This window comes from Mya arenaria, chromosome 6, assembly GCF_026914265.1.
Source record: "Mya arenaria isolate MELC-2E11 chromosome 6, ASM2691426v1".
NCBI lineage: Eukaryota > Metazoa > Mollusca > Bivalvia > Myida > Myidae > Mya > Mya arenaria.
This window is the reverse complement of record NC_069127.1, coordinates 44866999-44891552: the sequence shown is the minus strand read 5'-3', so window position 1 is coordinate 44891552 and position 24554 is coordinate 44866999. Positions and strand designations below refer to the sequence as shown.

The window sequence follows — 24554 nt, the reverse complement described above, 5'->3', positions numbered from 1 at the left end:
ATTTTTTAGAAACAGACTTCAAAACTCCTATAGTTCAGCTTCAGGCTATATGCAACACATACTGAAAGTTTGGCAATGATATATCAAACACTCAATGAATGAGACAAGTAATAGCACCTGTGGTATTTTCATAAAAAGCAGAAACAGGGGCAGATAACTGTGGTCTTGAACTTGGAAACATTATCCTTCACTGATGTGGCACGCAGCGTAAATGTGCTTCACAGAACGTTTCTCTCCTCGAATGTACACGGTGTGTGGACTGGTTTCACTGCACTCACTACGTTGGTATTAAGAGCAGAACCACTCCTGCTGTAAGTATCTCTCCGACGGGTATCTTCATTACGTACAGCACCGGGCCTCTCCAGTAGTAAATTCAAACTCTCCACACCAGCGTAACTATCACCCCAACTATCACAATAGCCGGCCACATATTGGGACATATCCAGGTCCTTATAGTCAATGTCTGACTGGATATTTGAGCCGGTACAAATACAATGTATGGGGCCACAACTGGGGGTGACGAACCGATATTTCAGTTGATTTAGCAGATTGACTAGGTTTCAACGTTTTGGAAGGTGTTATACCTGTTGTTATCTCCGAATGTTCAGTCGGCATCAGTAAGTACAATCTTTCGGTCATCGAAGGCATCTCATGAAGGTCGTCGAGCGGCACTAAAGGGGTTGGGGGTTTCGCTCGCGGAACGTCATCATGGCCACGACCAAGCGAAAGAGAAGACCGCTGCTGTTTCAACGCGTCTATCTCACTGAGAAGACGTTTCTTCTCGCCAAGGCCCTGTTCCCTTCGACTTGCCTTCGTAAAATATCTCTCTCCTTCAGCAGATCGTCGACGTCAAGTTCGATCGGTTTCTGTTTAGGCTTTGCTCTGGGAGTCAGTTCCAGCAATTCTCGGGACAGTATAGTTCACCCTGTTCTTCTAGCACGCGGATAGAACTCTCAACGTCCACCGAGTTCTTCAATCTCGCACCACCAGATGCCATTTTGTCCAAATTAAACTTAAACTATAAACAATAACCGCTCGGCTGGTTGCGCGCTTAACAATGAAATAAGCGCTAAAACAGCGCCACCTAAGAATTGTGTGAAAAGCGTGACGTTAGAGAGCGCTTAATAACTATCGTATTTATGTCTAAATACTTAAATTAGTTGCAAAGAAAGAAACAGTCTGCTAAAGAAGAAAAGAAGGTAAAATAAATAAAAATGAGTCGTCTGTACACTAATAATTTGGTGTGAGTTTACAATTGGTTCGACATCATTTGTACTACTGAAACTTAACCCCTATTCCAACTATAGCCCAAAACCAACCCTCGTAACTAACCCTAACAGTACCAAAATTATTCAAAAAGAAAAAAAAAACTGTTCGAAGTTCATATTATACTATGATTGGCAAGATAATAAGCAATTTAGATGTCTGGCCAAATGTTACTACATACAGAAGTAATGTAATGTTACAAAACAACGATTTAAATGCCAATCGGGTTAATAAGTACATGATCGTAAGAAGGTAACGAATGTCACCATAGACTCATCGCACAAACCGACATCCATTATATGGCTTCGCCATAGACTCATCGCACAAACCGACATCCATTATATGGCTTCGCCATAGACTCATCGCACAAACCGACATCCATCATATGGCTTCTCAATATCACACAAATCGACATCCATTATATGGCTTCGCCATAGACTCATCGCACAAACCGGCATCGATTATATGGCTTCGCCATAGACTCATCGCAAAAACCGACATCGATTATATGGCTTCGACATAGACTCATCGCACCAACTGACATCCATTATATGGCTTCGCCATAGTCTCATCGCACAAATCGTGTGTGTCGGTAAGGGCTTGAAAAAATATTACGGTTTATTATTCATTACTACTTCATATGGTGATTGATTTTCATCCGTTTTGCTATTTGAATGATAGTATACATGTAAGAATTGTATACATATGTTTACCAAAATTAACATGTTTAATTATGCATTCATGCTTTATATGACTTGTTGTTTATCGTATTTGATGATATTTGAATAATAGTATGCATACATGAGTGAAATGTGTTAGATGCCATAATATTTTGTTTTAGAAGGCCATATTGAAAATATGATGTTTTATAGTTGACACTGTAATTATGTCATAATGTGTTACCCTCTAAAAATAAAGATGTTATTATTATTATTATTATTATTATTATAGGCACGCATACTAATCCATGTCTAACATTCTCATATTATTATTCCATTAAATGTCGATTCTGTAATAAATATTTTCGACTTATCTAAACTTGTAAACTTGTGGGACGTCATTCAAGTATCACTGGACTGACAAAATGTCACCTAAATAAATGAAGTATGAACACTAAAAACAGTTGATTGTTTATTACAGTTAAATAATAATTTAAATTTATGGAATGTATAAAATATCATAAACTGCACACAATTTATCACAGGAAATTCAATATAAATTAGGTATGATTTCTCTCCATAAAAAATATTATTCTTAATTGTTGTTCAATTGTTAAAATAGTGTTACTAATGACCACTCATGAATCAAAATTCGATCCCCTACTGATCAAATATAAAAGAAAAATATATAAATTGTACAAAACATACCGAAACAAGAAATATTCATGTTTTTGGAAAATAAATCAATTCCTAATGTGAAAATGGTCTTCGAAATAAAAATATATTTCTTTTTATGATTAATAAGAACAGTCAGCACATAAACTACCAAAACATCTTGTATCAAGACAGGAAATAAACCAACACAATATTGATTAAAAGTATTGAAGTGAAATGTTCAATTTAATTTACATTCGATGACTAATAAGAACAGTTAGTATCACATAACTACCAACAAGAAATGAAATGTGCAATTTGACCAAAATATGGAATGACATTTTCAACCATTAGCCAAAGCATGGAAATAAAACTTTTCAGTTTAAAATACCGATTTGGTGTTGTTCTAATTTCTTGTTAACACAAGTAAAATAAAATTTTGAGCGTGGATGACAGGATTTTATGACAAAAATAGATACATTTAACTGTCAAAATGCCGATTTAAGCGAGTTTTGGTAAAGATAAGCGATAACCTGCTTATTCATTAAAAATAACTTACAAATATGGCATTTTGATGTGTTTTTTTTCATCCTTTCAGTTTCATACCCTGTTTTTGTTTTTCCGTGCGTAAATTAATTGTTTTTTTTATATTTATATGGAAAAAAAGCATTTTAAGTTTGCAAAAGCAGTGGATTTGAAGGAAAATAGCTCAGAGGTAGTCCAAACTTGATTTTTGTGTGTCCCTCATAATGCATTTATATATATATATATATATATATATAGTACAATTACAATGATAAATATTTCAACAATGTTAATATTTTGCAGAACTTGTAATATGCACTCTTATGACATCGGTAACGCCATCTTCGACCGAATGCCTCGTAGGACTCAGAGGCCTTACGTCGTAGGTAGCATGTGACGTCTGCATTACGTCCGGAAAGTGAATAATCCCGTTCGCGTCAACTGTCCTAAATGTGACACCATTTTCAACGCCGGTCGACCGGAGAGCGGCGCTGGGCTCTTTTCTAGGCTCGGGTACAACACGGTGGAGTCCAGCCGTGTGCGGTTTCCGGCTCAAAAGAGAGTGAGAGTTTTCGATCTGGCAACTAGAAGACGTTCTTGCCCTCTCCATGAGTCTTCTACCTAAAAAACAAGCGTGTGGGTTGATCGGAATAAATTATCGCAACTTCAATCATTTATTGTATACAGTCGACATTCGATATTCTTTTATTTTTGTTTTATTATTATTCAGAACATTTTTTATTTCATTTTTTTTTGCGCAAACGGTTGACGTTTCTATGGAACTTGTTAAAACTTTTACAACCGAATACCACGATTTGTTACCTTGACCAACCACGATTTGTTACCTTGACCAATAACTTTGGCTTGTTCTATCTCCTCAAAATACGAGCGGGCTTCTCTGTTGGTTAACGCCTTGGGTTTTGTTAACCCATAATTATAAGCCACATGTTTTTTTCGATTAACGAGGGTCACCCCTCGACCTAGTCTCTCTTTCTGCTTTTGGAAAGTGGACCATGTCCGAGTCGTGCAAGGGTCGTTCACGATCGATTTCGTTCCTTCCACGTTTGCCCCTGCTACAGTGTTATTGAAGCTTTGATCTCTGGAGACATCAACTAGAGTACACTTATTATTTAAAATGTCTATTACATTTTCTTGGTTGCTAATTCTCTTAGAAGTACCATTTATTTCAGACACGCGTTCGTTTTGGTTTGTGGATACATCTCTAGGGATGACAGGTGATACCGGACTTGTCGGAGGAACAAGTAGCGGTATTTCTGCGGTTATCCGTCCATCTATGTGCCTGTTTTTCGTGTCTTCTGTTTGAATTTCTTGTTTTCCGTGTATTGTTTTGAATGAGTCAATTTTACTAGGCTCATTTTTAGAACCTATACAAGTCTGATCCCATTCAAAAGATTGGTTAGGTTTTCGATTATGATTATACGTATCGTCACATCGAGTATATGTCAGAAGGAAATCAGGCAAGAAATCTACTTCTTCTTTTGTGTGTGTATGCCTTATCATGTCTGTTTTTGTTTTATACCGCGTAAGTGCAAATTCCTTTTGTCTAAACACGTTTCCAGAGCGCACGTTCTGGGCACTTTTGCGCTTTGAATCCTTGAGAATCTGCATGTAGGATTTACACATATTCTTTTGGGAAGACGGATCGTTGTCATGTCGACCAATATTTTCAGAAGGTAGAAGTGGAAAATCAACTCGAGAATTCCAACTCTTGCCACCCTCACAACTACGGTTGTTAGTTTTAGCGCTGGATATGGCCATAGACAAACCAACAATTTGTATTCCGGCATCGAACCGTCTTTGTAGCAGATTGTACGTTGCCGCAACTGCGTTCATTTTACGTTCTATCACAGAACAAAACACGTCATCCTCGAGGAATTTAAAAACGGTTGACATATAATTCACAATTTGAGGCTTCGGGATAGAAAGGCAGAGATTTGAGATAGGTGGCTTTCTGGTCACCAGAGAACCTTCCTCGCCTTGCACCCAGGGATGGGAGAGGACTTCATCAATGGTGATCCGGTAATATACCTCTAAGGCTAGCATTCGTGCAAGAAGGTTAGCACTACCTGAAACATGCGTATTTTAAAAGAGTTTGATGCGTAGAGCAAGAATATAAAACAAATATAACAGACAAATATAACAGACAATCATTGTTTGGCTTTGAAATAAAGTTTCTACAAATACAGCAATACAACAGTAACTGGTATATAATGCGTTTTCGGTTATTTGGTAAAACAATGCAAAGCACGCCTGGCATTTATAGGTGCAACAACATTTTGTTGTTCGTTGAATATGCTCAAACGAGTCTTCAATGTACCATTGAGTTGAAAATGGATGGCACAATATTAAAGAACGTACTAGTTTCACATAGAATGTGTTTGTGCTTAATGTAAAGGTTTCAATTAAAAATATCAAAATCTGATTGTCTCAAATTTGCAATTTGCTACCAAGATAGACAACGAAAAAAAATCAAAATAATTGAAAAATGGAAACGACTTAAACTTGATGAAAAATACAAATAAGGCCAGTTAGATCTACATATATTATTCCATTCCTGCAAGTTGGTGAACTGAAAATTAATACGAAAGTGATCATATGGATTTTTGCAATAAACATGTACTCACTTAATAGTACTGTTAATGGTATTAATAGCAGTATTAAAGAAGTGTTATCGACGATTCCAATTCATATTCAAACGAACACATGACATATCTACTATATATTTTGTTTTCAAGATTTTACATCAAATTTCAGTTGCAACACAACACAAAAAATACGAAAATTAGATGAAAAACAACACCCATAGTAAAAACGACCCTACAAGAAACGGGACGGTAATTGTGTACCAAATAAGACTAAGATTTCAGAGCAGCTTTATTTTTGAGGTTTTAAACGACTTTTGGTTCTTAACATAACATTGATACGTTAGAAAGGATTACACTTACCATCGGACAGTGTATCCGGTATGTGAGCACCCTGCAGGATGAGTGAATGCAACATAGTTATGTTGTTTGTAGGCTCTGGCACAAAGGGAAGCTTACCAGTAACCATTGCATACAGACAAACGCCCCTAAAAGACACGGGACGGTATTTGTGTAAGTTTTTTCCTTGATTATTGCGTAGTCGTATGCGTTATGATATAACCTCATTACTGCCTAAGGAGAATACAAACAATACTATCAACAATTCATCTCAACCTGTTTTTATTACATACCGGAAAAATATTGTTAAAGTAAGACGCATGTTTTTCAAAAATGGACAAAACCACATATAGTTGTAATTTAGATGGTTTAACAAATAGAATCAATCCAGTGATGAATCAGACCCTTGGCAAATGGATGTGCTTTACGGTCAATCATATACATTATATAAGAACTTGACAAATATGAAATATAGGATTTTACCAGAAATTTACAAAGTTTAGTATACGCACATGCTCCAGATGTCGACGGCGGGTCCGTATTTCCGGTTACAAAACATTTCCGGCGCGGCGTACACTGGTGATCCGCACTGCGTGCTCAGGCTGCTGTCCCCGTAAAACACATTACTCACGCCGAAATCTGCAGCATATCGATAATAGGATCATTTTACATGATGAGCAAAATATAAATTAATTAACTGATCTTTTGTATGGAAGTCAATAGGAAAAGCCATACAACGCTTTATATATAATCTTGTTATAATCAGTCGGCTAACGTTTCGCTCTCTTGGAATACATAAGTCATTCCTTAAATTTGTGATACATGGAATGTGACAGATACTGTACATACTTGGAAAATTTACTTACTTAAACTATCAAATTCATTTTGACTGTATACATTCCAAATTAAATTAAATTAAAAGTAATACTTATCCTGTAACCTATAACTATATACCTATAACTTTGATGTTCTTGTCTATATCTAGGAGTAAATTTTCCAACTTTAAATCTCTGGAAAGCGAAAAAGGGTGTGTATTAGTATCGTTTAAAATGTTTGGTAGATAACTCGAAGGTTAAAATCTTATTCAAAGTACTTTAAATAATTCAGTTATTTGCTTATGCGCAATCACAGGCAGCACTGTAACGACGCATAACAGCATCGCCGCATAAACGAAATCGACCACGTTTATGCGGTTATTTTCAACGCATAAACAACTTTTTTATGTAGCAAAAAAGGATGTACGTGAAGTTAGCGACCTAGCGGCCTAGCGGCTTGAAGTTAGCGGCCTAGCGGCCTAGCGGCATATATGTTGTCTTATTTTAAATCATGTATACATGAATTTTCTTCTTAAACAATGATATATTAACAGTTTTATACACAAAATATTAATTTGAAGCGATTTTCAAAAAAGTTGATCAAACATTTGTTTCTATTTAAAGCATGCAAACATGCCTGCTTTTCAAAAACAATGATATATTTGCTGTTTATATGCACAAATGATAAATCTGAAGCGATTTTCAACAATTTTTCAAAAAAGTCGATCAAGCGATTTAGCGGCCAAGCGGCGTGAAGTTTGCGGCCTAGCGGCCTAATATGGTATCTTATTTTAAAGCATGGATACATGGCTTTTCTTCTTAAACAGTTAACAAATATATTAACTGTTTTTATGCACAAAATATCAACACTAGATTGAAAGAAGAAACAAAGCTTTTGGAAAACTCAACAATATTGAAACATGTGTGGGATTAACATGAACAAAGTCTATTTCAAAATAACAGCATTTCAATAACAACATTTGGTTTAAAACTAGCGTTGAACAAAACTTTAAAATCGTGTGAAATGGTGACTATATGTTGTCTCATATTTCAAAGTAATTATCTCACATAATCATCTAAGTACTTAGGGGGTTTCCGAGAACGCTGTGGTCTACTAGTATGTGATACACTATCAGGCAGATGCGAGTCTAGCGCGACGTCGTGATCATCAGCGTGGACTTGCTCCATAACGATCAAAGGGGAAAAACTCTCATCGTCAGAATCGAACGGATTTGTAAGAGTTACAGGTGCATTGTCGTCCTGAACAGTAAATCCTTCACATATCTCCGAATCACTATCACAATCAGATTCTGCCAGATTTGGGATGTTATGAGATATATCACATATATCAGAAGGCACACGAAAACATTCCGATCTTTTCACCTTGTATGAGGTAGAGCGTAATTGGTTACCAGTGAATTTCTTTATGAAACACCAATCACCATCAACGGAAACTACGATGTATCGCTGTCGAGAAGCATGTTTAGTTTTGTCGGAGTATAAGTACACTTTATCACCTATTTCTATGGTTTCACAATTTTGTGTTCGATATGGCGAACACTTCGACTTTTCACTGTACGAGTGTTTTTTGTTTCTAGCAGAATTTTGAGAAAGAATAACATCTCTATCACTTATAGGGATTTGGTTGTGCGTAAACTGATCACGTTGTGTCCACAGTTCACGGGAAGAGATTCCATTTCGTCTCAAACGGCAGTTTAGGTGGTTCACGGCGGTGGCCAGTTGAACTTCAGAAATAGACTCGCCGCCGGGCTGGACGCGAACTATCTCGTCCTCTAATTCAGCTATAGCTTTTTCAGCGACCGGGTTTTTGTTGGAGTTTTTAACACGACCTATGTCTAATACTATATTAGCCTGTTTTAACTGCTCGTCATCGCGAAGCGCAACAAAGGCGGGTGCGGGATCAACTCTAATCACAGCAGGTGGACCATGAATTGGATGCATATCCATCATTAAACACACTAAAGCATTACGTAAAGTGGCTTTTTGTTCATTGTCAACCATGACAGCTTTTGTGTACGATGTTACGGCTTCTCGTACAACAAGAATGCATTGTTTACTACGCTTCATGACATCAGCTGCGAATGCTAATCCGACGGATTCTGGGGGATCCTCGCTCGACTGCTGTACTAATGATTTGGGGAATTTCTTAAGGGAAACACACGTGTGACACGAGCTAGTTGCACGCTCGATAGCCTTGTTTATATCCAAAGCAAAGAAGTATCTACGCACAACTAAGTCTAACTGATGCTTGGTAGGATGGTCAAGTTTGACGTGCATGGCGGTAAGAAGTCCATCAAGAACGGAACGAGGTACAACTATTTGTTCTTTCTCGGAAGAGAATGGTTCAGAACGCTTCACAACTAAAACACCGTCTTTTGAAATAGTAATCACCTGCAAGTACCGTTTAACATCTTTTATGCTTGTTATTTTTTTGGTCGGTCTAGTCCCTTGCTTTAAGTGGGAGTGCACGCGACGCAAGTCTGGACATTCACCCTGGATATCACGCCAAGCCGACCTAGTAGTGAAAGGTAAGCGGGCAGTAGCGTTGACAATATCGTCAACATTGACGGAACGCACAACTGAATCTTCCATAGCGCGTATGAAGGAACAAATCTGGCATCGTACAATCTGGCGCGTTTCTACTGGCGAAATCACTTGGCACGTTAGCAGAGCCTGCTAAATGTTGTACGACCACCTGATATCTACTCACATTAGACAGAAATGACGTCACCCTTGGACTGGCAGAAAATTCACCCCTATAAAGCTTTTGAACTGACTGAACACAGGGCTGACTGTCTGTAAGAACGCATGCTGTTTTTGATGATTGCACACTATACGGATTGAAGTGTATAATGGCTGCCTCGATACTTAAAGCCTCAATTTCACACGGTAGCCAGGTAACTTGGTGTCTGCGCAACTTCGCACTAAAAAATCCTGCTAATCGTAGCTTGTTGTTTCGCATAACATACAACGTAGCACCAATACCACGCCTGGTTACCGATCCGTCTGTTACAATCCACAATTTGTCATTTGGTTGGGGGATGAAGATTGACTTATGGTCGTTTAATGCACGTTTTGACCTTTCGAAATGCTCGAGACTTTGATCATCCCATTGTATTTTGTCTTGCGATTGATGACCGGCTGTCAAATCGTCTAGTGGGGCAAGATAGATAGAACATTCAGGGACAACTTTGCTTAAGACTTTGTATGCTCCGATGAACGACCTTAAAATGCGAATTATCACAAGCGCTAGCCAGACATTATTCTGTCAAAATGACGTAGTACCGGTCCGCCTTAATCGATTAGCGAAAGCGGCCGAAGGACGGGAACCGTCGGAAAAGCGTTGAGTGTTCCAGTGGTCCCCGCCCTTCGGCCGCTTTCGCATTTTGAAGCATTTTCGTCGTATACTGTTTCTCTCGACAAGAATACCGGTTTTAACGTGTATATAACGGGCCACTGCATCTATGAGCCAGGTATTTTGTTTGTAGCTTACGAAGAAGTTATAATTTTCGACGAGAATTGGTCTTTGTATACATTTTCGCCGGGCGAACATTCTTCACTTGTTTCATATTACAGTATAGGGTATTTTTGAATTTTGTTAAATCTCGTTTTATGTTTATGGTAATGTATTATTTTGGTGATATACATGTTCATGTATGTATAAAATATAATTTTGGCTAGTTGAAATTATTTACTGTATTGTGACTTTAATGAGCCTTTGTCATCAAGCCACTGTGGGACCGATATAACAGCTGGTTTTTCATTTACAAAAGATGCCTTTGAGGCAGTTTTAAGATTATGACCATTCAAAGTATGAGGGTAGTTGGAACTGTTTTCAGTCATATTCAGATGATGGCTGATATTTGTTGATAAACATGTATTCTCTTAGCAGCAGGGAATAAGTAAATGACATAGTTTTAATGACCAATATTGGAGTTGTGACCTTGACCTCCAAATCCAAAGGGGTCATCTGCTGGTCAACCCAACCTAAATTTCAAGTTTAAAGGCCATGGGTGCAGGCTTTGTCGAGATGTCACACAGGCAAGCTTTTTGCGTTCAATGTCTCTGTGAAAAATCAATAGGGCTCACCTACTGGTCAGGCCCAACCCCAAAGTTGTTGAAGGGCCATGGGTGCAGGCTTTGTCCATTCATTATAAGTACAACCTTTAAGCATTCAAGGTCACTTTGGCCTTGACTTTTGACCCAATGACCCCTTAAATCAATAGGGGACATCTAATGGTCAGGCTAAGCCACAATGTTGAGTTTGAGGGCCATAGGTGCAGGCATTGTCGACATATCAGTCAGACATGCTTTGACACCTTCCTGTTCAAGGTCACTGTGACCTTTGACCCAATTACATGTACCCCAAAAATCAAAAGGGGTCATCTACTGGTTTAAGCCCAACTTTCATGTCAAGTTTGACAATAGGTCTTGGAATTGTGGAGTTACCTTCCGGAAAAGTTTTTGGTCTACTGGCAGACAGACGGAGGTACCGGCCAACATGTGCAAAGCTATAATACTCATCTTCTTTGAAGGGGGCATGATAAATTAAAATTGATTAAATATTTTGTTTATTATGTTAATTAACTTACACTACATACAACAAGTACCATTTTGATATTTTCGAATGCTTATTTGGCCATGTACATGGGTTTTGATCTGACTATGAACATGAAACTACATAGTGATGTTCCCTCCTATCAATTCTGAATTAAAATAACCAAAAAAATAAACATGTTTTCACTGCACCATGAATAAATACGTCAAACAAAATACATGTCAAGTTATTCAAGATTAATTTCCCACTGTTCTTTTGTTGATTTACTTGCATTCCTGACTGCAGATTTTTCTCATTTTCCCACACAGTTATTTCATAATACAAGATCAGATCTTGAGTCGGGTCTTCATTGCTGGACACTATCTATTTATCTCCACAGAAAACACACTGGTGCAAATTTCACTGCAACACCTGCAAAAAAAGATATTATATTCTTACTGAATTCTGCATCAATATTCAATTATTTTTTATTGGATTTAGGAAATGTCTTTGTTTTACAGGGTTAATATTAAATATTAATGCATTTTTTTCAATTTACTGCATTATCATGCTGGACTCTTTGACATTGATGGTTAAAGCAAAAAAGGCATATGATTTGTGTACAGATTAAACATTATTAATTATAAATGTGTTCTTTAATTAATAGACAAGTGGCAACAATTTCCCCAGTTAAAAAGCGCCTAAATAGGGCTAACATTTGTATATCTGCAGCTTAATCATTTCCATTTCGTTTGTTTTGACCATTTAAGTCAAATGAGTTAAGACATGATAATGCATTAAAATTAGAAATATATTTTTGGGCATCAATCTATAGTGTGTGCCTTCAATCTTGAAATAAATTTCTTCTCAACAGATGCTAAACTTATATATACCAAGATTTTGATTATGACATACCTGCATAGTTAGTGGTCTCAATAACTGCTCAGAAATGCTCTCTACGACAAACAAAGTGCTGGTGTATGGCCGGGGAATAGAGCTAGTCCAACCAATAGCGCAATTCTTCCTACTGGCGGATCAGCTCCTCAATATGGTTTCTGTCATGGCAGTGATAACAGTATGTAACACGCCCTTTTCTTCATTTCAGACGTTGAATGAATCTTCAAATCTAAATTACAAATTTAAGAACAAATATATACATATGCACATGTAATGTTGTTAAAAACAAACCCTTTAGGTGCCATAACACTATAAAATTTTAGGTGAGAATTGAGCCAAATCAAAATATTTAGATATTTAAAGCTGCACTGTCACAGAGTTACTGTTTTTACAACTTTTGTATTTTTTGTATTTTTTTGTCTTGGAATGACCAATTTTGTTTGCGTAAATATCTGAAAACCAGTGATATAAGACTGCTGACAAAATTGGATTAGATTGATGACTTTCCTATTTCAGGTTGAAAACTAAGGTTTTATTGCTTAAGGCCTTATTAACGGTTTAAGAAAAATGCATCAAATATTAGGAACTTAAATATAAAAGTTTTCTGACTAATTTATTGTCAGCAATCTTATATGAATGGTTAACATGCATTTTCGCATAACTTGGCTCGTTCCAAGACAAAAAATAAATGAAGTTGTCAAAATGTTTAATCTGTGGGAGTGCTGCATTCTCATTCACAGATTGAAGGTTTTGACAACTTCTTTTACTTTTGGGCTTGGAATAATCTAATGAAAAGCAGTACAAAAACTGATAATATAAGACTGCTGACAAAAGATAAGATCATGTTTTTTTTTATATTTACATTTGTATGTAATGGTTTTATGGTAAAAAGCATTACTAACGCTTTACTTACAAGAGATATTTGTCAGGATTATTTGAACAATTGAATGAAATATGCATGGACCTCCAAGTCAAGTTTGAGTGCCATGGGTGTAGGCAGTGTCAAGTTATCACACGACTACCTTCTGCGTTAAAGGTCACTGTGACCAAGACCTTTGACCCGATGACCCCTTAAATTAAAAGGGCTCATCTATAGGTCAGGCCCAACCCCTTAGTCAAGTTTGAGGGCCATGGATGCATGCATTGTCGAGTTATCACTCAAACTCATTTTCGCATTCAAGGTCACTGTGACATTGACCTTTGACCCAATGACTCCTAGGGATCATAAACTGGTCAGGCCCAGCCTTCATGTAAAGTTTGATAAGTATAGGTCCAAGCTTTGTTGAGTTATCACTGGGAGAAGCTTTGTTCACTTTTTCATGCCAAATGGCACTGTGACCTTGACCTTTGGCTCAAAGACCCCCAAAACCAATACGGGTCATCTACTGGTCAGGCCGAACTTTTATGTCAAAGTTTCAGGAATTGTGGAGTTGGCGCCAAGGTCACTGTGACCTTTACCTTTGACCTGATGACCTCAAAATAAATAAGGGTCATCTACTGGTCAGGCCCAACCTCCAAGTCAAGTTTGAGGGCCATGGATGCATGCATTGTCGAGTTATCACTCAAACTCATTTTCGCATTCAAGGTCACTGTGACATTGACCTTTGACCCAATGACTCCTAGGGATCATAAACTGGTCAGGCCCAGCCTTCATGTAAAGTTTGATAAGTATAGGTCCAAGCTTTGTTGAGTTATCACTGGGAGAAGCTTTGTTCACTTTTTCATGCCAAATGGCACTGTGACCTTGACCTTTGACCCAAAAAAAACCCAAAATCAACACGGGTCATCTACTGGTCAGGCCGAACTTTTATGTCAAAGTTTCAGGAATTGTGGAGTTGGCGCCAAGGTCACTGTGACCTTTACCTTTGACCTGATGACCTCAAAATAAATAAGGGTCATCTACTGGTCAGGCCCAACCTCCAAGTCAAGTTTGAGGGCCATGGGTGCAGGCATTGTCAAGTTATCACTCGGACAACCTTTTAACATTCAAGGTCAATGTGACCTTGACCTTTGGCTCAAAGACCCCCAAAACCAATACGGGTCATCTACTGGTCAGGCCAAACCTCCTCTTCGAAAAAGGGCATAATTATGTGTGCTGCATTCTTACAGATTAAAGGTTTTGACAACTTCTTGTATATTTGGGCTTGGAAAAAGCTAACGAAAAGCAATATTGAACTGATGAAATAAGACTGCTGACAAAAGGTAAGATCATGTTTTTATATTTACGTTCGTATTTAATGCGTTTATGGTTAAAAGCATTACTAACGCTTTACTAGTAATGAGAGTTTTCGCATAGAACATCATCTTCTGACCGTATTAAAATAAGAACACAGCGAGCCAATATTTTCAGTTGTCTTTTTTGACTGAAATAATATAAGAAAACAGCGATCCACTTTTTCCAGTTGTCTGTTATCTGACCAGTGTTCAGAAATTCGCATAAAATAGTTCATTCCAAGACCAAGAAATAAAAAAAAAGTTGTTAAAACAGTCGATCTGTGAGAGTGCATCTGTGAGATGTACATTCATCAGCTTTAGTGATTCGATCCAGGCACATTTATATTGGTAGACTAGCATTTTACCATTCTGTGCTGGCCAGTAAAGTTCTCAATTAAATTAGAATTCAAAATGTATATACTTTTGTTCATTTTTTGCCATCTCTGTTTAAACTGAACTTCCTAAATGAATGAGCAATTTCAAAAATACATGTAATTACAATATCTCAGCAAATACTTGCATTTATGTGTTTCTTGTGCAATCGTAGCTCAGGTTTCTCTTTGTCCATCTCAATAATTATAATCTTCTAGTCTGATGTATTGCCATCCGATTCTTAAGTCAGGTCAGGCAGCAATTTAAGCTTTGTTCATATTGATTGCATCAGATAGTGTTAACAATACTAGCCTTGTAGCTAGGCACTTCTCAATCTGAAAGTTTACAAAAGAACATGGCCTGTAATATCTTATAACAAGAGAGCCAAGATGGCCCTATATCACTCACCTCAGTAACACTTTGTGCTAAAGACTTGTTGATAATTAAAGGGCAATAACAGGGATTTGGCTTTTCTGATGTATGAAAATGTTACCTCTAGAGTGTTAACAAGGTATTTCCATATTTGGGCTCTGGGACCTAGTTTTTGACCTCAGATGACCCATATTCGAACTTGAGCTAGAAATCATCGAAACAACCTTTCTAACAAATGTCCAGGATATTTGGTCTGAGAATGTTGTCTCGAGAGTGTTAACAAGGTTTTTCCATATTCGGGCTCTGTAACCTAGTTTTTGACCCCAGATGACCCATATTCGAACATAAGCTATAAATCAACAAAACAACCTTTCTGACAAATTTCCAGGATATTTGGGCTTAATATCGAGAGAGTGTTAACAACGTATTTCCATATTTGGGCTCTGTGACCTAGTTTTTGACCTCAGATGACCCATAAATTAACTTGAGCTAGAAATCATCGAAACAACCTTTCTGACAAATGTCCAGGATATTTGGGCTGAAAATGTTGTCTCGAGAGTGTTAACAAGGTTTTTCCATATTCGGGCTCTGTGACCTAGTTTTTGACCCCAGATGACCCATATTCGAACATAAGCTATAAATCAACAAAACAACATTTCTGACAAATTTCCAGGATATTTGGGCTTAAAATCGAGAGAGTGTTATCAAGGTATTTCCATTTTTGGGTTCTGTGAGTTAGTTTTTGATCCCAGATGAACCATATTCCAACTTGAGCTAGAAATCATCGAAACAACCTTCTGACAAATTTCCAGGATATTTGGGCTAAAAATGTTACCTCTAAAGTGTTAACAAGGTATTCCATAACTGGACTCTGTGACCTAGTTTTTGACCCTAGATGACCCATAATCGAACTCCAGCTATAAATAATCAAAACAACATTTCTGACAAATTTCCAGGATATTTGGGCTGAAAATGTTACCTCTAGAGTGTTGACAAGGTATTTCTATATTTGGGCTCTGTGACCTAGTTTTTGACCCCAGATGACCCATATTCGAACTTGAGCTATCACTCGTCAAAACAACCTCTCTGACAAATTTCCAGGATATCTGGACTGAAAATGTTACCTCAAGAGAGTTTACAAGGTATTTCCATATTTAGGCTCTGTGGTCTAGTTTTTGACCCCAGATGACCCGTATTCGAACTTGAGCTAGAAATCATTGAAACAATCTTTCTGACAAATTTCCAGGATACTTGGACTGAAAATGTTACCTCTAGAGTGTTAACAAGGTATTTCCATATTTGGGCTCTGTGACCTAGTTTTTGACCTCAGATGACCCATAAATTAACTTGAGCTAGAAATCATCGAATTAACCTTTCTGACAAATGTCCAGGATATTTGGGCTGAAAATGTTGTCTCGAGAGTGTTAACAAGGTTTTTCCATATTCGGGCTCTGTGACCTAGTTTTTGACCCCAGATGACCCATATTCGAACATAAGCTATAAATCAACAAAACAACATTTCTGACAAATTTCCAGGATATTTGGGCTTAAAATCGAGAGAGTGTTATCAAGGTATTTCCATTTTTGGGTTCTGTGAGTTAGTTTTTGATCCCAGATGAACCATATTCCAACTTGAGCTAGAAATCATCGAAACAACCTTCTGACAAATTTCCAGGATATTTGGGCTAAAAATGTTACCTCTAAAGTGTTAACAAGGTATTCAATAACTGGACTCTGTGACCTAGTTTTTGACCCTAGATGACCCATAATCGAACTCCAGCTATAAATAATCAAAACAACATTTCTGACAAATTTCCAGGATATTTGGGCTGAAAATGTTACCTCTAGAGTGTTGACAAGGTATTTCTATATTTGGGCTCTGTGACCTAGTTTTTGACCCCAGATGACCCATATTCGAACTTGAGCTATCACTCGTCAAAACAACCTCTCTGACAAATTTCCAGGATATCTGGACTGAAAATGTTACCTCAAGAGAGTTTACAAGGTATTTCCATATTTAGGCTCTGTGGTATAGTTTTTGACCCCAGATGACCCGTATTCGAACTTGAGCTAGAAATCATTGAAACAATCTTTCTGACAAATTTCCAGGATACTTGGACTGAAAATGTTACCTCTAGAGTGTTAACAAGGTATTTCCATATTTGGGCTCTGTGACCTAGTTTTTGACCTCAGATGACCCATAAATTAACTTGAGCTAGAAATCATCGAATTAACCTTTCTGACAAATGTCCAGGATATTTGGGCTGAAAATGTTGTCTCGAGAGTGTTAACAAGGTTTTTCCATATTCGGGCTCTGTGACCTAGTTTTTGACCCCAGATGACCCATATTCGAACATAAGCTATAAATCAACAAAACAACATTTCTGACAAATTTCCAGGATATTTGGGCTTAAAATCGAGAGAGTGTTATCAAGGTATTTCCATTTTTGGGTTCTGTGAGTTAGTTTTTGATCCCAGATGAACCATATTCCAACTTGAGCTAGAAATCATCGAAACAACCTTCTGACAAATTTCCAGGATATTTGGGCTAAAAATGTTACCTCTAAAGTGTTAACAAGGTATTCCATAACTGGACTCTGTGACCTAGTTTTTGACCCTAGATGACCCATAATCGAACTCCAGCTATAAATAATCAAAACAACATTTCTGACAAATTTCCAGGATATTTGGGCTGAAAATGTTACCTCTAGAGTGTTGACAAGGTATTTCTATATTTGGGCTCTGTGACCTAGTTTTTGACCCCAGATGACCCATATTCGAACTTGAGCTATCACTCGTCAAAACAACCTCTCTGACAAATTTCCAGGATATCTGGACTGAAAATGTTACCTCAAGAGAGTTTACAAGGTATTTCCATATTTAGGCTCTGTGGTCTAGTTTTTGACCCCAGATGACCCGTATTCGAACTTGAGCTAGAAATCATTGAAACAATCTTTCTGACAAATTTCCAGGATACTTGGACTGAAAATGTTACCTCTAGAGTGTTAACAAGGTATTTCCATATTTGGGCTCTGTGACCTAGTTTTTGACCTCAGATGACCCATAAATTAACTTGAGCTAGAAATCATCGAAACAACCTTTCTGACAAATGTCCAGGATATTTGGGCTGAAAATGTTGTCTCGAGAGTGTTAACAAGGTTTTTCCATATTTGGGCTCTGTGACCTAGTTTTTGACCCCAGATGACCCATAAATTAACTTGAGCTAGAAATCATCGAATTAACCTTTCTGACAAATGTCCAGGATATTTGGGCTGAAAATGTTGTCTCGAGAGTGTTAACAAGGTTTTTCCATATTCGGGCTCTGTGACCTAGTTTTTGACCCCAGATGACCCATATTCGAACATAAGCTATAAATCAACAAAACAACATTTCTGACAAATTTCCAGGATATTTGGGCTTAAAATCGAGAGAGTGTTATCAAGGCATTTCCATTTTTGGGTTCTGTGAGTTAGTTTTTGATCCCAGATGAACCATATTCCAACTTGAGCTAGAAATCATCGAAACAACCTTCTGACAAATTTCCAGGATATTTGGGCTAAAAATGTTACCTCTAAAGTGTTAACAAGGTATTCCATAACTGGACTCTGTGACCTAGTTTTTGACCCTAGATGACCCATAATCGAACTCCAGCTAGAAATCAAAATCAAAACAACATTTCTGACAAATTTCCAGGATTTTTGGGTTGAAAATGTTACCTCTAGAGTGTTGTCAAGGTATTTGTATCTGTGGTCTAGTTTTTGACCCCAGATAACCCGTATTCGAACTTGAGCTAAAAACCATTGAAACAATCTTTCTGACAAATTTCTAGGATACTTGGACTGAAATTGTTACCTTTAGAGTGTTAATAAGGTATTTCCATATTTGGGCTCTGTGACCTAGTTTTTGACCCCATATGACCAATATTCGAACTTGAGCTATCACTCGTCAAAACAACCTCTCTGACAACTTTCCAGGATATTTGGGCTGAAAATGTTACCTCGAGAGTATTAACAAGGTATTTCCATATTTGGGCTCTGTGACCTAGTTTTTAACCCCAGATGACTCATATTCGAACTTGAGAAATCATTAAAACAACCTTTTAGACAAATTTCCAGGATATTTGGGTTAAAAATGTTACCTCTAGAGTGTTAACAAGGTTTCTCCATATTTGGGCGCTGTGACCTTTTTGACACCAGATGACCCATATTCGAACTAGTATGAGTAATTACTAGGACAAACATCCTGACCAAGTTTCGTGACAATTGAGGCAAAAATGTGATCCTTGGAGTGTTAACAAACTAAGTGTGGACGGACGACGGACAATCATCGATCCTACGGCAAAGGTGAGCTAAAAAAATCATAATTGTCAACCCCGGGATGATGGATGCTAAAGTAAGCATGTGAGAAAATGTGCTACTGATATGGTGCTTGAACCCACGACCATGCGAACACTTGCATGGAGATCTATCAAACTGAGCTAACCGGGTACTGACCTTTCGGCAGTTCCCAGCTTTGCTCTACAATTGACTGGTGCATTATGCATTATAAAAACAATAAATCAAGCACTTGAAGCACAAGTCCAAATAATAGTAATTCGGGATCGGGATTCTGGTTTATAGCATCTTGCGACTATAAAATGTCATCAAAACAAGAAATATTATCAGATAATGATATAAAATATGAGTTATGTACACAAACAAGAGGGTCCTGAAGGCCCTGTATCGCTCGCCTGATCAAATAAATATCATCAAGAATTACATTCTGATCAAGTTCCATGAACATATGGTCATAAAAGTGGCCTCTAGAGTGTAAACATGCTTTTCCTATTATTTGACCTGGTGACCTAGTTTTTGACCGCACATGACCCAGATTCGTTCTTGGCCTAGAGCTAATCAATATTAACATTCTAACTTAGTTTCATGAACATACAGCCATAAATGCGATCTTTAGAGTGCTAACAAGCTTTTCCTGTGATTTGACATAATGACCTAGTTTTTGACCGCACATGACCCAGATTTAAACTTGACTAAGATATTATTAATATAAACATTCTAACCAACTTTTATGAAAAAAACATTTATAAATGTGACCTCTAGATTGTTAACAAGCTTTTCCTTAAATTTGATCTGGTGAACTAGTTTTTGACCGCACATGACCGCGATTCGATCTTGGCCTAGAGCTAATCAATATAAACATTCTGACCAACTTTCATGAAGATAAAGTCATAAATGAGACAAGTGTTAACAAGCTTTTCCTTCAATTTGAACTGGTGACCTAGTTTTTGACCGCACATGACCCAGATTCGAACTTGACCTAGAGATTATGAATATAAACATTTTAACCAAGTTTCCTGAAGATACAGTCATAACTCTATAGTGTTAATAAGCTTTTCCTTTAATTTGACCTGGTGACCTAGTTTTTAACCCCAGATGACCCAATATCGAACTTGACCAAGATTTTATTGAGGGTAATATTCTGACCAAGTTTCATTAAGATTGTGCCCAAATTGTGAACTCTAGAGTGTTAACAGTCAAATTGTTGACGACGGACGACTACGACGGACACAGGGCGATCACAATAGCTCACCTTGAGCACTTCGTGCTCAGGTTAGCTATACATAAAATCCGACGAATTATTATCAGTTTGATTAGTGTTTTCTTCATTACATACTGTCAAAACAGATTAACATTTATAATCAGATGCAAACGATATTTCTTTATAAATAATTTTATTGTTATAGTTCTAAGCATGCACTCATCATAAAATCATGCCATACTGAAATCTCTTTTAAGTGACTTTGTAATAATTTCAAGTCTGACGCATATAGTACTATAATAATAAGATTGAATTGGCGATGTTAGACAACTTATAAAGTAACATTGTTTTCTTTAGAGGATTGTTTAAATATTTATTTTTTGTTGTTTTTTGTGTGCCTTCTCTAAAGCATGTATGTGTATATAACATTGTAAATATTTGTAAATATTGTGTTTGTCCTAATGGGCCGTATGGCTTTTTGGATATGAAATAAACCATCTTATAAACTGTTATACATGAAGGCTGCGGTGCATAGATTACAACAATCGGAGCCTTTCAGCCATGGCCGAGTTGTTACGATTATATATACAAGCTGACTGGCCAATCTTGAAGTTTACCTGAGATGGTCGAGTTGTTATGCTAGGTAAAATGCTTGTGTTTAAATGCATTAAATGCTTGTTTTCTGAAAAAAACTTCGCACTTGCATGGTAAAAACTAAATTACGAATATAAACCTTTAATATCTATTTCAAACATATAATACTTATCTAACTACAATTTCAATATCTTTCACCCCCACCATGTTTTGCACAAACCCTGATTAGACGTAAGGGATTGGACGAATCCCACATAACACATCTATTTTATTTAGACTATTGAAGCACATCTGTTTCTTTTTTGATGGTTGAGACGTTTCAGGTTAAACAAAAATAAAAATGCAAAATAATTTTAGTGAATAATCAACTCTGACTGGAAAGTAACATGAAGACGTTGAAGTGAAGGATTTGCCATATCATTTTTTTTTAAATCGTAAAAAAGTCCGTCAACGTACAAATATTTGAACTAAGAGGTGTCGAGCAGCTAGATGTACCTTCGTGTCCGAAATTGATCACTTCCTGGCAGCTCATTTCTAGATTGTCTCCATCTAAATATAACATCTTTAGACGCATACATGAACACTAAATACAGGTCGGTTATTTTGTAGAGGAACGTGTTTGAAGTAACATTCAATTTCATTTCCGCATAATCGCCGCCATATTGTATGACTTTAAAACCTAAACCCAACAGTACTGTACTCACACTGAATTAGTTATAATCCGAATAACTTAATTACTCAAACAAACACAATGGTTCGATTGCTTTTTAAAATACAGGTATAACTCTGGGCAAATGTGGACGTCTTCCTCTGTATGTTCCTTATTTTCTTAACTGCATTAAATACTGGTGTAAGCTATTGTATAACTATGTCTAATCATAGATATCCTAAACACTGCTACAAAATGTTAAAATCGTTATAGATGACGCCGGGCGAAATTGTTGGGCATCCAATATTAAATCTTTGTTATTCACATTACGGTTTTGGATATATTTGGATTGCTCAAGATGTAGGAAATATAGATCTATTTATATATACTTTTAGACAACGGTCAATTGACTGTTTCGTCCAAAACTGGCATAACGACATTAGTAAGTCCTCAACATATCATCATTACAAACATTACAAAAGATTATGAAATAAAGAAAGGTACCTACATCTGGAAATTCCATTAAAATGTAAGATTGCTTTTGCTAGGTTTCGCTTTTCAAACCATAAACTAGACATGGAACTTGGAAGATACATGTATGTAAATACTCCACAAGATGAGAGACTTTGTATATATTGTCTGAATCAAAATTTGAGTTATTGATTGTGAATATCATGCATTCTTTCAATGTCCTAAATTCGATATTATTCGTTGACAATATCTTTTTAATAAGTATTCATCTGATAATAGTTTAAATGATTTCTACTATTTAATGTCTACTGAAAATGATAATACAATATTGAAGTTCACAATCTATGTATACCATCTGTTAGACATGATAAATATGTAAATCGTATGTTGCTACTACTATACTATGTTGTTGTTTTTGTACATTTTGTGTATTTTTTGCCGGTGGCCTTTGTTCACTTGAATAAAATGAATTGAATTGAATTGCTGCTGAAAAAAAAATCATTTGAAACATGAAAGCTATTTAACAAAATATTACATGACATGAACTCTTTAACCGCGTATGATTTATTTCTTAAAAGCTTTCATTCATAAAATATGTTTTTTGACGGGTCAGTCTTGAATGCCGGGATATGTATATGACGTCACACGGGGTGCAAACATGTGGCGTAGTTTACTATTGGTTGTAGGGTAAAATGACTTCGTATGTAAATGCTAAATTTTCATTATTTTATTTAATAAAACTCAACAAATTGCAAGTGCGACTATACTAAGAGTAACACGGAATGTTTTGTCATGAAAAAATGCAATAACGCGTTAAATACACATAAGCAAGTACTTGACACCCCACATCCACGTAAGTAGTTCTGTTGCTACGCAGGTGGTGTGTATTAATATATTCATCTTCATTATGTCGTGTCAGGCGACTAGTTGCGCTTCTGAAATACCGCTCTCTAAAGACTGTCGGCTGCAAGCTAATGAAAAAAATGATTAGTTCATCCTATTAAGTGAGGTCAATGAAACTACGACATATTTAGCAGTGTGACAGGAGAAAGCAAAACAGCGAGGTTTTGGATTGACTGTCTAATCATGATGATGTATATCTGTGGCCCGTTATGGCCAATTGATCGTCCACAAATATTTGTACAAATGGTAACCGGAAAGGTAGCTACACCTGTTGTCAATGTAGACGCATCGTCCATGCAGTTGGAATAAAGCCAATGAAGGAGTTGGCCGGAATCATTCAACGAAACCCGGATTAATACGCGATAAGTTTCAACACAAGCCGCCTACAGAAGTGAATAATGAACGGTTTACAAAAGTATATATGTATGCCAGGGGTGGCTCCAGGATTCGACGTTAGAGGGGCGTAACTCAGAGGCATCCCTTTTTACTTGCGCCCCTCCCTCAGAAACGAGATTTATTTGGTTTAAAGTATTGGCAAGGGGTGGGGGTCCTCCCCCAAGAAAATCATAACAATTTCTAGTTCGAAATGGTGCATTTTGGGCGTGTTTTATTATTTTCCTTCTCCTATAGTGAAATAAAAAGTAAACTTGGACGACTTTAAGTGGGGGCACGCACCGCCCCCCCCCCCCCCCATCCCCCCTTCGTAGCCGCTAGTGTATGTCAGAGTCATTGGTTTGCAAGCTAATTCATGGGGGACCGATTTGAAATATGTGTTTGTGTAAGCATTGTCGTCTGTTCAACTCGCCTGTTTACTGCGTCAAGGGATCTAAGATTTGCAAAATCAAATTCACAACTGATTTTACGGTAGATATCGACGTATCGGCAATTCTATACATATAGTACAATGGCTCAAACCTGAAAATATCATGGACATCAGCTTCAATAATATCTTGCATTTCGCGTACATAATACATCAAGTTATTTATTGAAACGATCTAGTAGTGTTGGCCATCATGTTTCTAGTGTGATCCGGATGAGCTTACTACAATATAAACCTGCAAGATATGCACAAAACATTTTGTATAAACGTTGTTTTTCTAATATCGCCGGAATAACCAAACATACTTA

At 37.0% G+C, this 24554-nt stretch overlaps 1 protein-coding gene across 2 annotated transcripts in view; it reads right to left on the bottom strand.

Moving 5' to 3' along the window:
• Window positions 1–2456: 2456 nt before the first annotated feature.
• LOC128237508 (serine/threonine-protein kinase MARK1-like) overlaps window positions 2457–24554 on the bottom strand; it is a 55838-nt gene continuing 33740 nt past the window's right edge. For both annotated transcript variants that reach the window (XM_052953091.1, XM_052953093.1), the window contains exons 5-9: window positions 7001–7056; window positions 6559–6685; window positions 6071–6195; window positions 3950–5191; window positions 2457–3725 (exon numbers count right to left, since the gene is read on the bottom strand). In XM_052953091.1, coding sequence (XP_052809051.1) covers window positions 3394–3725; window positions 3950–5191; window positions 6071–6195; window positions 6559–6685; window positions 7001–7056 — 1882 coding nt within the window. In that variant the 3' untranslated portion in view covers window positions 2457–3393. The remainder of the gene's footprint in view (window positions 3726–3949; window positions 5192–6070; window positions 6196–6558; window positions 6686–7000; window positions 7057–24554) is intronic.